The 13,775-nt window shown below is 45.3% G+C and overlaps 1 protein-coding gene across 2 annotated transcripts in view; it reads left to right on the top strand.

Annotated features, from left to right (window-relative positions):
- The window catches only part of ZDHHC14 (zinc finger DHHC-type palmitoyltransferase 14), a 271,452-nt gene that overhangs the window by 161,095 nt on the left and 96,582 nt on the right, over positions 1–13,775 (top strand). For both annotated transcript variants that reach the window (XM_024122665.3, XM_024122664.3), the window contains exon 2: positions 2,148–2,308. In XM_024122665.3, coding sequence (XP_023978433.1) covers positions 2,148–2,308 — 161 coding nt within the window. The remainder of the gene's footprint in view (positions 1–2,147; positions 2,309–13,775) is intronic.

The raw sequence follows: 13,775 nt of genomic DNA, 5'->3' as shown, positions 1-13,775 counted from the left end.
AACAAAAACAAAAACAGGAGGCACCCCAAGCAGCACCGTCCTTTAAATGTTTTCTTTCTAATTTTCAGAACTAGTGGATCTCTTTGCAGGAAAGTGTTTCATTTGAAGCTTTTCAGTACCTAAAATTATAAAATCAAATTTTTAAGAAAACTGGAAACCCACTAAAGAGTTTTAATAATGTTAGTGTTTGTCTGAAAACACTCTAGGAAAAGCAGTGACTCTTTTTTACGCAACAAAATCCATTGGATTAAAAAAGTCCTTTCCATAATTAAAGTGAATGCTTTCACAAAGGTTATTTCTTCAGCTTAGACACTCTTGTATTCCTTTTTTCCACAGCAGTCTCTGTATATTTTCTTGTCCTCTTTGCCGAATTCACTTTCCTACGAGAATCTCTGAGGATGTTCAAAAAGGCTCTAAGGGCCTGGGAGTTTGGGCGGGGACACTGAGGCAGGACAGACAGTTAATAGTTTTTTATGGTTTCCATGAATCCTGTGAAGAGAAGTCACAGCAGGCAATCCAGCCCAAGTGTGATCTGAAACTTTCTGTCATTCATTCTGTTCTGTTTCTGCAGGGGAGCTGGTGTGGGAAAGATGAAACAGAAGTCAGAAATGTCGCATATTTTGTGTCTCTAAATCAGGTGATTCTCTTGGAGAACGCAGCCCACTTGTCTGGTGGGAAATCTTACCTAGTCATGCTTGGGGTTGCTCTTCCATCTTAAAGTGGCTGGAAAGTCTCTGGTTTCTGCAGAGCAGGGGATTCAGGACAGGCCCTTGGTCTTTGGTTCACAGTAACCACTCCACATAGACCTGTCTGAGTCACCAGCCACTAGAAAACTAGATGCTCTAACTTGCCTGATGTTGGTCTCAGCAAAGGGGACCATGGCCTGTGGTCCCCGAGGCCTGGATGCTTCCCAGCATCCCCTTGCCATCCCATCAGAGACCTTGCCACCTCCCTGCAAGTACTGCACAGGAGTGAGGTGCTGTCCCCAACACCCCAGGAATGAGCCCCCCCGCCGACTGGCTCACCTCTTGAGCAAAGCTTTCCAACCCTTTCTTCTCCAGCTCCCTCTCTTTGTGTAGTCTTGAGTATCTGGAAGAGTATCCCCTGGTGAGGCAGACCATCTAGGAGGTGCTTTCCACTCTGGATGTTACAATTCCATGATTCTGTGCGGTGTTCCTCGATGCCCATGAGGTTACTGAATGGGATGACAATACACTGACCATAGTCATTGCAGGGCCATCCTTCACCCAGCTCCAGGCACCAAGCTAATTTTCACTCTGCCTCTCACCGCCTCTGCAGAGTCAAGGAGCAAAGACCGTGGACCAGGGTGGTGCTTAAAGCTTGTTCCTGGATCCCTGGAGCCAGCTGGCATAGATGTCAGTCCGTCCCAAGGGCATCTCTCCCTGACTCATCACAGCCCCTGCTGCGTGTCAGTTCATTCACTGCAGGACAGTGAAGGGGTTTCATAGAATCGAGATGCGCCGTGTTCATCCGTTGGTAGCTCAAATGCCTTCTGGAAGAGCGTGAGACTATTATATTCCAGCTGCCTAAATCCTTTTAATCCTCTTCGGAAATGGCCTTCGAGTACATTTCCATAGCTCATTAACCTCTTTTGGATAGATTAGCTCCAAAATATTGAAAAAATGATTTCTTGCCTTTTGAGGGTGGCTTGTGGTTCTCTGCGTTCTGTGCCCTGAGTTGTCTGACCCAGGGAGGAAAGGCCGGGTCTGATGAAGACCGTTCCAAGCTGGTGTCGTCCTATGTTATGCAATTCCAGGGATGGGTGGAGAATCACATAAACCATGTGCTGTGTTTACAGTACAAAGGGTGCAAGCTCTGTGCATCTTACATTGATTGTACGAGCAGGATTATTTTAATTTTTCTGCCAATGTCTTTCCTGAGTACCACGGTGGGAGCAGAGGATTATTGTAGCTGAGAAGGGGGGGTTAAATTGACCGCAAGAGAGAATTGCAGACCTCCCCAAATGTAAATGCTTAAAACATAGATGAATTTTTAACGGAAATCAATTTTGCTTCTCCAAAAAAGCCGTTAGCTTCTTGGAAAATACAGAGTGATTACTGTTGATTACTGACATTGTATTTCCTTTCTTTCTCCCCTCCCCTCCTGCCTTCCCAACCTGCTGGCAGCTGTCCGTATCTGGCAGTGAAAATCACCCCTGCCATCCCCGTGGTCGGTGGCGTTCTGCTCTTCTTTGTGATGGGGACCCTGCTGCGCACCAGCTTCAGCGACCCTGGCGTCCTTCCGCGAGCCACACCTGATGAAGCTGCCGACCTGGAAAGGCAAATAGGTAACCCTGAAGGTCCACCCTTAGCCTCTGGTCACTGCCCACCGGTGCTCAGCCCCGGTGCGGGAGGACAGATGAGGAGCCCGTGCAGGAGGGGCTCGGCGCTGGACAGTGCCAAGTCCCCAGGGAGGAGTCCCGAAGTTTTCATTCACTTGGCCTGAGGATTACCTGAGTAGGAGGTGGGATGGAAAGTGGTCGGAGGTAAGGCTGAGGGGCCGGTGCGCTGGAGGCAAGCTGGCGGTGCCATCAGACAGGCCACTGCCACGGAGCTCTCTGAAACCCGAGCGTCCAAGTCCGCTCCGAGAAGGAGCCTCTGTTGTGAAAGCCTCTGTAGTTCCTCGTGGCTGCTCTTTATTCCCTTTTATTATCATCCTAGCTGAACTCTGGTTTTCATGATATAAACCTGGAAATGTTACATCTTACACTGCTGTCCTATTTATCCAGCTTAGGAGCCAGCATTTCCTTTATTAAGGAATAACAAAGATGTATATTTCTGATATATATTGAGATGAATGGCTTTATTTTCCTTAGGTATTGGAAATCCTAGGATTAAAAATTTACAGCGATCCATTTTAAAGATATTAAAACCAATCCTAATCCCTCATACAAAGAACCCTTCACGTCCTTTTTTTTAATTAAAAAGAGAGCTTCCTCTTAAAAGTTTCCCTTTGTGAATGTGTAGCTTTGCTGTGGTACAGTGATAATTTGACAAGCATGGCAGGGGGCTGTGATGACTCAGTGTGAACATAAAGTTTAGGCATGAAAAATCATTTGACAGAAATAGTTCTCTCCCAGTGGGCTTCGCTTCACAGCCCACTCAGATGAAAGACCCCCACTTTCCACAGTATAAAGAGGTACAAGTGTGGGTCTTGATAGGCACCATCTGCTCTGGTCCACCTCCCCAAGTGCTGAAGCACAGCCATGTCCTTCTCTGAGCATCTGCTTCCATCCTTCATCCCCTTCAACCTGGGAGGGGAGCAGTAAAGGAGTCGGTAATGGGAGTGTATGTGAGTTGTCTGCTGGGCTGCAGCCTTCTTGTGTCCTGAGGTAGGGAAGTGGGGAGACAGTCTCTTTCTTTGACACCACATATTGAGATTTGAACACAGGGTATTATTTCATAATCGAAAGCCTACATTTATAGCTTGTTAATAATCTGTAAAGGCCATTCATGACGGTCATTGAATTTGATCACATCCCAGCAAGTTTGTGAGGAAGACTTTATTATTACACCCATTTCACAAATAAGAAAACGAAGCCCCAAAGTGGTTAAATGGGAGAAAGCGGCAGAGCCAGAGCCTTCAACCCAGGTCTCCTGGGTCTCATCCGTTGTTCTTTAGGGATGTTCTTGTTCTTGAAGGTCCAGTTTCCTTCAAGGAATAGAACGGGGCCTATAGAAACTGCGTAGCCTATGCCCATGTCAAATTGGCACAAGCTCGAAACTCCTACTCAAGCGGTGTGCAGACAGCCCAGCTCCCCACACTGGCCATTAAGCACTTTCCTGCTGTGATCCTATTTTCCCTCCCACCTCCCTGTTAGTGCGGGGAGGATGATCTGCAGAATCAGCAAGATCAGGAACTGGGGGTTTTGCCTTTCTTACGAAGTGGATAATAAAGAGTGCCATTGGAATTCTCTGTTATGAATGCAGATTCCAAGAGGCACAGACTTTCCATCATTAACATTGAGGAAGTTGAATGATTCACTGAAGTGCAATTTTTTTGTTGTTTTGTGTAGTTTTTTGGTTTTTTTCTTAAAGTTGATAACCTCAGAGCAGTATTTTTCAACATAAGCAATTTTTAAAAACCAGCTCTGCCCCCATGTCTCCGTCCCCCAGAGATTCTGTGAGAGAACTAGATGGGGTAAAGGATAAAACCAAATTTTGTTTCCTGTGAAGGAGAGAAAAGGGGCTGTAGAGACAGGGCTTTGGCATGGCAGAAATTAGTAGCCTGGCACATCCTTCCCTGAAAGGCAATGGTAAGCCTAGACAAAATAGTCAGAAACAATCATTTCATGACTCTGGAATTTGAGGAGTGGTTATTCATGAAAAACTGACAAACTTTGGGTAAGAACAGTGGGAGTCTGTGGCATTCTGTCCTGGGGCTGCTCTAGTTGCCAACCTGCGTTCAGAGGTGAGGAAGTTCTACCCGGACAGGACAAGCCCTGAAAACCAGCAGCATCCCTGTCTGAGGGGCTGACTTGATTTGGAGTGGAGCATGGAAAAAACCAGAAACTGAAACTTTCACCTTAGGAAACTGGAAAAAGAAGAGCAAACTGAATCAAAGCAAGTAGGAGTAAGGAAATATTAAAGATGACAGTGGAAATCAATGAAATAGAATACGGAAAACAACAGAGAATATCAGTGAGCCCAAAATTTAGTCCTTAGAGAAGATTAACAAAATTGACAAACCTGTAACTATACTCCCCTGACCCTCCACTCCAAAAAAGACAGAGAAAAAGAGAGAAGATGTGAATTACCAAAATCAGGAATGAAAGCAGAGGCATCACCATCAACCCTACCGAAATTTAAAGGTTTTTAACTTTGTGCTACAAATTAGACAACTTAGATAAATGAACAAATTCTTAGAAAGCCACAATTACCAAAAAAAAAACTACTCAGGAAGAAATAAAAAATCTGAAAAAAACACATAGCAAGTAAAGAAACTGGTTGTCCATATTAGAAAGATGAATTTGAACCCTTACCTCACACCATACACAAATTTTAAATGAATCATAGACCTACATATAAGAGCTAAAATGATAAAACTTCTGAAGGAAATATAGAGAAAATTTTCATGACCTTGTGTTAAGCAGAGTTCTTAGATATGACACCAAAAACATCTGTAAAAGAAAAAGATGATAAATTGAATTTCATCAAATTAAAAACTTTTGTGCTTCAAAAGATACCATTTAAGAAAATGAAAAGACAAACCAGACTGGGAGAAAATATTCACAAATCGAATATCTGATAAAATATTTCGTACTTGTATCTAGAACATATTAAGATCTCTTACAAGTCAATAATAAGACAAACAACCCAATTAAAAGATGAGTAAAGAATTGAACATTTTCTCAAAGAATATATATGAATGGCCAATAAGCACATGAAAAGATGCTCAACATCATTAGTTATTAGGGAAATGCAAATCAAAACCATAGTGCAGTACCACTTGACACCCACTAAAATGGCTCCAACCAGAAAGACTGACAGTGTTGATGAGGATGTGGAGAAATTGGAACCCTCATGCATTACAGGTGGGAATGTAAAATGGTGCAGCCACTTTGGAAAACACTTCCTCAAAAGTCCTCAAGAAGTTAAAGTTACCATATGACCCAGCAATTCTACGCCTACGTATATATCCATGAGAAATGAAAATACATGTGCTTGTATGTGCATTATACCTAATAACCAAAAACTGGAAACAGCCCAAATGTCCATTGGTGGGTGAACTGATGTACAATATGTGGTCAATCCACACAATGGAATACTATTAAGCAGTAAAATGGAGCAAAGTGTTGACACAGGTTGAAAGAAGCCAAATCAGAAGACTAAATATTGGGCTTCCCTGGTGGCGCAGTGGTTGAGAGTCCGCCTGCCGATGCAGGGGACACGGGTTCGTGCCCCGGTCCGGGAAGATCCCACATGCCACAGAGCGGCTGGGCCCGTGAGCCATGGCCACTGAGCCTGTGCGTCCGGAGCCTGTGCTCCGCAACGGGAGAGGCCACACCAATGAGAGGCCTGCGTACCGCAAAAAAAAAAAAAAGACTAAATATTGCATGGTTCCATTTATATGAAATGTCCAGAAAGGGCAAATTTTCAGAAAAGAGAGCAAATCAGGGATTGCCCAGGCTGGGGATAGGACTGAGGGCTGACCACACATGGATGTGAGAGAACTTGTTAGAGGGATGAAAATGGTGTAAAATGGATTGTGGTGATGGTTGCATAATCTAATAAATTTACTAAAATCATTGTATTGTGCACTTACAATGGATAACTGTTATGTAATGTAAGTTATACCACAATAAAGCTGTCAAAAATAAAAAGGAGGAAGAGAGGAAAGGAGAGAGGAGGAGGATGGAGGAGAAGGAAGAAGGCTCTCCTGTCTTCTGGTTGTGGGACTTTAGGCTAGTTGTCCACTTTCTAAACCTCATCCCACCATGTTCTTAACTTCAACATGGGAATAAGGACCCAGAGCCTGTGAGGTTCTTGTCAGTAAATCGTAGAATTTTTTAAGAAAAATTCTCCTCCTTTCCCACTTGGTTCTCTCTTCACCTTCTATAAACACAGATTCTCATAAAAAGCGACCCGATTTCTGATGGAAATAAACAGCAGAGCTGGTCTACTGCTTTATAAGGAGTTCTCCCGTATATCACTTGGCTGTGGAAAATAAGATGATGTTTCAATGAAATCTTAGCACATTTATTTTGTGCTCTCTAAAGAAGGAAAAATGAAAAATGTGATTTGGAAACTTTTTATTATTAGAGCTGTTGATTCCAGTTATCCATTGTATTTCTCTGCGTATAGAAGCCCAGAATAGCCACTTGAAACCAGCCATCTGAGGAGCTGATTGAAGATTTGCCAAGCATCTGACCAGCTACCCCGTCTTCAGATTTCTGGAGAGGAGTGGGTGGTGAAGAGGAGGCTGTGTGTCTCAGAGTCTGTTCCAAGTCTCTGGAAACGCCTTACACTTCTTTCTTTTGAAAGAGCCTTCCCAATAACTCATGTTGCAGCTAAAAAGACAGCCAAGAATGCCAACAGGGGTCCAGGGAGGTCCTGCTGGGGTCATTGGAGTCCTGCTTGGAAACTTTTTAGTTTTGGAAACTCAGTTCTTTCAGTTCACTCAGGGACGATCAGATACTAAGCAACTGATTTGGGCTTAGAAAATATTACGATACCACATTCACAGGCTCCAAGCATTTCATTTCAATTAGGGATAGACCTTTCCAGGGATCAAAATAGGGGAAAGAGGCAGGTCTCCCTCCTACCTTCTATTCCGTGTGCATCTCTTCCCATCCTGAGGTTGCCAAGACAGGGACGGCAACTGTGAGCTGAAACATGCACTCTGCCTGCTGGGCTCCAAAAGCAAGCCTAGTTATTTAGGAAACTCTCTCCCCGTGTCACGGTAACCCAGACCCCAAATAAGTGATTTAATGGCTGCTTGGTGAGGATGGAATCAGATTAAAGGAAGCCAGGTGGCCTGTAAAAAATTCCCCTGTGCTATGGCAGAATCTGAAGAATTATTGTCTCCACTCTGAACCTTTTACTGACAGGCTAGAGTACCACTCTGCTGGCCAGTGCCCATGTTTGCACCTCCCTTCCCTCTGCTGTGGCCCCCTCTCCTCTCCCTCCTCTTCCTCTCCTCCCCCTTCTCCCCCGCCTCCTCTCCTCTCCTCCCTCCTCTCCCTCCTCCTTTCTTCTTTCTCTCTCTCTCCCATACTCTTTTGGTCAAATTCTCATCATCCAAGAATTTTCCTTGTAGTACACAGAACCAGTCACCATTTCTAACACTGGAGTTTATCTTTCATTGCCTCCTAAAGCCAGCTGGGTATCCTCTAGAGGAGCCGTCTAGGAAGCAGCCAGTCAGCTTCCTGCCTCCACGGAGGCACTGGCCTTGTCAGCAGCTCAGGTCTACACTGTCCCAGAGAGTGCAGTTCCTGCAAGGGCTCTGTGGAAACAGGATGCGTTCACCACCCATCTGACTCGTTAGTTTTCTCCCCAAAGACATCTTAATTCTATGTTTAAGAGTAGAAACATTTTCATTGGAATTTTAATAACACTAATGGAGTTTTGTTGAAGAAAATACTTTCTGAGGAGAACATTCTTAAGCGAATTTAAGACCTTAATTTTCTCTATTGTAAAGCTACACTATTTCCAATTTTTTCTCATTGCCATTTTTATTGTACCAAAATTATTTTTATTGGAGTGATTTCTTTTCTGTGTAAAATTTATAACTAAGATTTTTTGTTGATTTTTTTAATATTATGAAAGCTGCCATTATGAATTTTCTTCTTTTTTTTTTCCCAATGTTTTTCAATTTCTTTTTTTTTTGGTTGCATCCCACAGCGCGTCGGATCTTAGTTCCCTGACCAGGGATTGAACCCACTCCCCCTGCACTGGAAGTGCAGTGTCTTATCCACTGGACTGCCAGGGAAGTCCCACATTTTCTTATAGAACTGTTATTTCTACCACAACAAATTTTCCTGGTGATTTAATTTTTTACTGTGTGAATTTTTAAAGCCATAATTGGCTTCTTTTTGTGTTAGATATTTCTACTGGTAATATTCACCATAAAATTGCTTTTAAAATTGATGGTTTCACTTGTTTTTTGCCTTATAACTAGTCTACTGGCTGTGATTGATCTGTGATGACCTCTTCCCATACATTTTGCAGTCACTTTGTATGCTGTATACTAGATAGCCACACTTGAATATGCAAGAAAAAAAGAAAAAAGGCAGGCATCAAAGATGGTTAATTTGATTGATTTTTGCCAGTTTTCTTTTCAGAAGGTGACATTTTCTGTCCATTTCTCCTATTCTTATTTGCATCTCCCTACTCATCTCCAAAATTACCGCAGTTTATCCTTTGTGTAATTTTTTTTTTTTTTTTTTCAGTACGCGGGCCTCTCACCGTTGTGGCCTCTCCCGTTGCGGAGCACAGGCTCCGGACGCGCAGGCTCAGCGGCCGTGGCTCACGGGCCCAGCCGCTCCGGATCCTCCCGGACCGGGGCACGAACCCGTGTCCCCTGCATCGGCAGGCGGACTCTCAACCACTGCGCCACCAGGGAAGCCCTCCTTTGTGTAATTTTTATTTGCCGTGTGGTCATTTCAGGACCTCATGAACATTCTGCTAGACCAAGAACTTTGTCTAGAATTGAACTGCACCTGCCTCTCTGGGATTCCTTCCTGCCTTTACCATTCACTCTCCCCTGCTGCCTGTTCTCTGCCCTGTTCTTTCCAGCATTATTATGATGCCACTTCATTAGCTTTTAGACTTTCTCTTCTATGTACCAGCTTAAGCATTTACCTATGTCCACTGAAATAAAATATTCTCTGCCCTTTTCCTGTAAAGTAATTGGTTTATTGGTCCATGATGAAAAGGTAGAATAGTATTAATAGCTATTTTCATTAAGTACTTCTCTCGTGCCAGGCATTATGCTAACCTCTTTCCATGTATGATCTCATTTAAGACTCACAACAGCCACTCCATGATGTTTAGACGCTATTAATGTTCCTATTTTTTTTTTTTTTTTTTTGTGGTATGCAGGCCTCCCTCTGCCGCGGCCTCTCCCGTTGCGGAGCACAGGCTCCGGAGCGCAGGCCCAGCGGCCATGGCTCACAGGCCCAGCAGCTCCGCGGCACGTGGGATCCTCCCAGGCCGGGGCGCGAACCCGGTTCCCCTGCATCGGCAGGCGGACGCGCAACCACTGCGCCACCAGGGAAGCCCAATGTTCCTATTTTATGTCAGAGAAAGCTGGTGCTCAGATTTGCTAAAGGTCATCTGACCAGAGCTGGCCGTCAAATACAGGTCGATCTGCCATGACACCCTGTGCTATTAACCACCGCCTGCTACTGCCCAACATCTTGTTGCCCCAAGGGGAAATTTCTGGGACCCCTGGAGCAGGTAGCACTTCCCTTTGCCCATAAGTTATAGTCTCTCTCCCCGCCCCAGATTGTCAGCGTCATCTGGTCCTCCAACTTCCCTGGTCCATTGGCTGGGTCTCCCTGTCATAGCCACGGTCAGAAATAGAGAGCCGTGTCCAGCACCCTGTGGCTAGCGGGCCTGGTTCTCAAATCCTGAGCCCAAGTGGGTGGAGAAGAACTACAGGGGAACTCCAGACAATCTGACGGCCCTGTTGGAGCTGCCTCGCTGATGTCTAGATGTTCCCTGATGCTTGCGAAGGAGTTAAGGGAAGGGGGGGCAGGGTGTCCTACCATATCTGAAATACCTTCTAGAAGAGGCATTTCCTTGGTTAGGAGAAAATGCCAGAGTCATCTAGTGTGTACTGATGCCAGGGAAAGGTAGTGAGTCTCCTATAGAAATGCAGAGGGGTTGCTCAGAATGTCAAAATTCCTGATTGTCTCTTTTAAAAAAAAATCCCAGCCTGGGAGAGCTGGAAACCAGATGTCACAGTTCAGAATTATGGTATTTGGGGAAATACCACAAGGTTCCGAAGGGTCTAGTTCTGAGGGATGGAAGGAGCTGGAGATTTTGTTTTACTGAAGGATTTGGAAGAATGGGTGTGTTTCATCCAGGATGCTCATTGAAGCCTATGTTATTTCTTCTTCCTGGAGAAGTCCAAACTTTTGGGAGTGTACTGTGTGCTGGAACTGCGGCCAGTTTCTGATGCAGATGTACTTACTGAGCCTAAATTCCTAAATCTACATAGGTATTTCAGTGACCTCTGTAGTCCTCATCCTGAATCTACTGGGTGTGTCTCAATCTAGCTGAAGATTTGACTTATATATGTGCATGTATGTACAGATTGGAAAATCTTCTATGGAACTGATGAACTCCTCCCTAAAAGCAATGCTATCACTTCATTTCAGGTTAAGGGGAAATCTCTCTCTGTCTCTCTCACTGCACCAATGTCACAGTCTTTAAAGAGTTTGTGTTAAATCAGCAAAGTGATGACATAGAGCAATGTTGACATGCTTTACTTTAAAAAAAAAAAAGTACTGTCTGGGCTTCCCTGGTGGCGCAGTGGTTAAGAGTCCGCCTGCCGATGCAGGGGACACGGGTTCGTGCCCCGGTCCGGGAAGATCCCACATGCCGCGGAGCGGCTGGGCCCGTGAGCCATGGCCGCTGAGCCTGCGCGTCCGGAGCCTGTGCTCCGCAACGGGAGAGGCCACAACAGTGAGAGGCCCGCGAACCGCAAAAAAAAAAAAAAGAAAAAGTACTGTAATTGTAATCATTTCTCATATACAAGGCCACAAAAAGGGGAAAGATGATGAAAGAACCAGGGTGAGGAAAAGGTCAACTTCAAGGGAACGGCGGAAGCCAGATGCTGCAAGGAGGGGAAGTAAAGGATCAAGTGGCATGAAAGGGATGGGAAAATTGGGACCACGTGGTTTAAGAATATGGCCAAAGGAAAGAGCAAGAGTCTGGAGCTTGTTAATGGAAATTAGAGGCCCATCCTCACCCAGCTGGGGGCACTAAGAAGACTGCTTGACTCACGGATCTAGTGGCTGTAACACAAGAGCTTTCTCAACTCACCTCCCTGACTGCAGGTAGGCTGGTTCATTGCAATGCTCTGAGTCATAGGACGTCCCAGTTTAAAGGGACCTCAGCAATCATGGAGACTGTCCTGGACAACTCCCTTAGTTTACAGATGAGTAAACCAAGTCTCAAAGAGAGACAGGTACAAATCTGCCAATGCTCACACAGAGCAAATCTGAGACAGACCTGGGACTCCAGCCCTGGGGTCCTGACGCCACATGCAGGTACTATACCTCTCCTTTGACTTTTTTGCTTCTGAAACTGAATCCCTAAATCCTAAATCAAAGTGAGGTCCGTGGAAAAGCAACATCAACATCCCCTGGGAGGGGCTTCCCTGGTGGCACAGTGGTTAAGAATCTGCCTACCAATGCAGGGGACACGGGTTCGAGCCCTGGTCCAGGAAGATCCCACATGGTGCAGAGCAGCTAAGCCCGTGGGCCACAACTACTGAAGCCCATGCACCACAACTACTGAGCCCGAATGCTGCAACTACTGAAGCCCACGTGCCTAGAGCCCGTGCTCCGCAGCAAGAGAAGCCACCGCAATGAGAAGCCAAGCGGCCCCTGCCCGCAGCCCGTGCACCGCAACGAAGAGTAGCCCCCACTCGCCGCAACTAGAGAAAGCCCGTGCGCAGCAACGAAGACCCAACGCAGCCAATAAATAAATAAATAAATATTTAAAAAATCACTTGGGAGCTGAGTAGACCTGCAGGACCTCAGCCCCCAGCCCACCTGCTGAATCAGCATCTGTCGTTTAAACCAGGCGCAGGTAATTCACATGAAAGCTGAGCAGCACAGCCCTAAAGCCTTTCCACATCCCTCCCTGCGACGGGTGCCCAAACCTATGACCGTCCGCTCCAACAGTCAGTATTTGCTTCCTCTCCTCTTAAGCTCTCGGGACCATCATATTTTCAGGAGTTTGGCGCACTACAACTTCATTTACTTTGAGCATTCAGTGTAACCACTTCCTGTGGCAAATCTGAGTAGGTGCTTCACATTCTTTATTACTACTTATTAAAACAACTGTATCGATAAATATTTTCTCTTTAGATAGTGCTTTGCAGAGTTCAAAGTCCATCTGTGTTTTCATCATCAGTAAAGTACGTGGCTGTGAGCGCTGGCTCTGTCAATAAGTTGATTGAGCCTCTGCATCCTAACTGTTCCACTTGCTGTGTAATCCTGGGAAGTGTTTGAACTTCTCTGGGCCTTGATTCTGATGCGTATAAAATAGATCCACTAAGTGCAAAGATCCATTCTAGTGTTATTATTCTGTGATTCTAGAAATAAACCCTTCTTCCTCCTTTGCTTGACCATGAAAATCTGGCAACCTAAATACTTCAGAAGGTTATTAAGCCTATTCAACTACTGAAACAGGAGTGACATATTCTGTTAATAATTTTAGAATGCAAAGCTATACGCACACCCATGTAAATTCAACAAGTAAGCTGTAGTTGCTGCGAAATAAGCGAGATATTTAAGTGACTCACTGGAATATTACTATCCTTATTACTTTAACTGGTATGCTTGGGAGGGTAGAGCAGGATGATGAAACAATAGCTCTCTGAGGGAATGAGTCAGCCAGTCAATAGGTTTTAGAGGGAAGTCAAAGCTAAGGCACTTCAGCCAGGCAGGGCCTGTTGGGCAAAATGGGATCTGGTCACGCGCGGCGGGTGTGCGCTGGGCGGGATGGGGAGGGAGGCGAGAATGGCCTTTCAGGAGAGAAATCCCCCCGGAGAAGGTGAATCAGAAGAGCGAGTAGGCTCTTTGTGCTAGGAAGTGGGAGGCATTTTCTTGTAAGTGTAGAGTAGCATGAAAGGCAGCTCAGGAATAAAAGGAAACAAAGGACTCTGGGAGGAGAGAGGAAATGGAGGGGCAAGGAGGTGGGGCGGGGCTCAGCTGGGAGGAGCCGGGAGAGGCCGGGCAGGTGCAGGTCCCGGAAAGGATTATCCGCCACACTGAGCAGCAGAGATGATTTAAGGAACAAGTGCTGTGGTCAGAGAAGCAATAGGTCTCTGCCTTGACGTTTTCTTGGGAAGAGCTTTTTTTTTTTTTTTTTTTTCTTTTAACAGCCCGGGGAGTCATCCCACATACTGCTTTGTAACAAACACCTGCGCGTTTTGTGGCTGGAGTCTAAATGTAGGAATCCAATTTAACTGAGAGCCTCTTGCCAAGCAGCCCGTTCCTTAGTGCCTCTGCTTATCCTTATCCCTCACCTGTCAGATGCCCGTGTGTCATTTATGCACTCGCATACTCTGAATGT

Source organism: Physeter macrocephalus, chromosome 10 (genome assembly GCF_002837175.3).
Source record: "Physeter macrocephalus isolate SW-GA chromosome 10, ASM283717v5, whole genome shotgun sequence".
Classification (NCBI taxonomy): domain Eukaryota; kingdom Metazoa; phylum Chordata; class Mammalia; order Artiodactyla; family Physeteridae; genus Physeter; species Physeter macrocephalus.
This window is presented reverse-complemented; position numbering and strand designations above follow the sequence as displayed.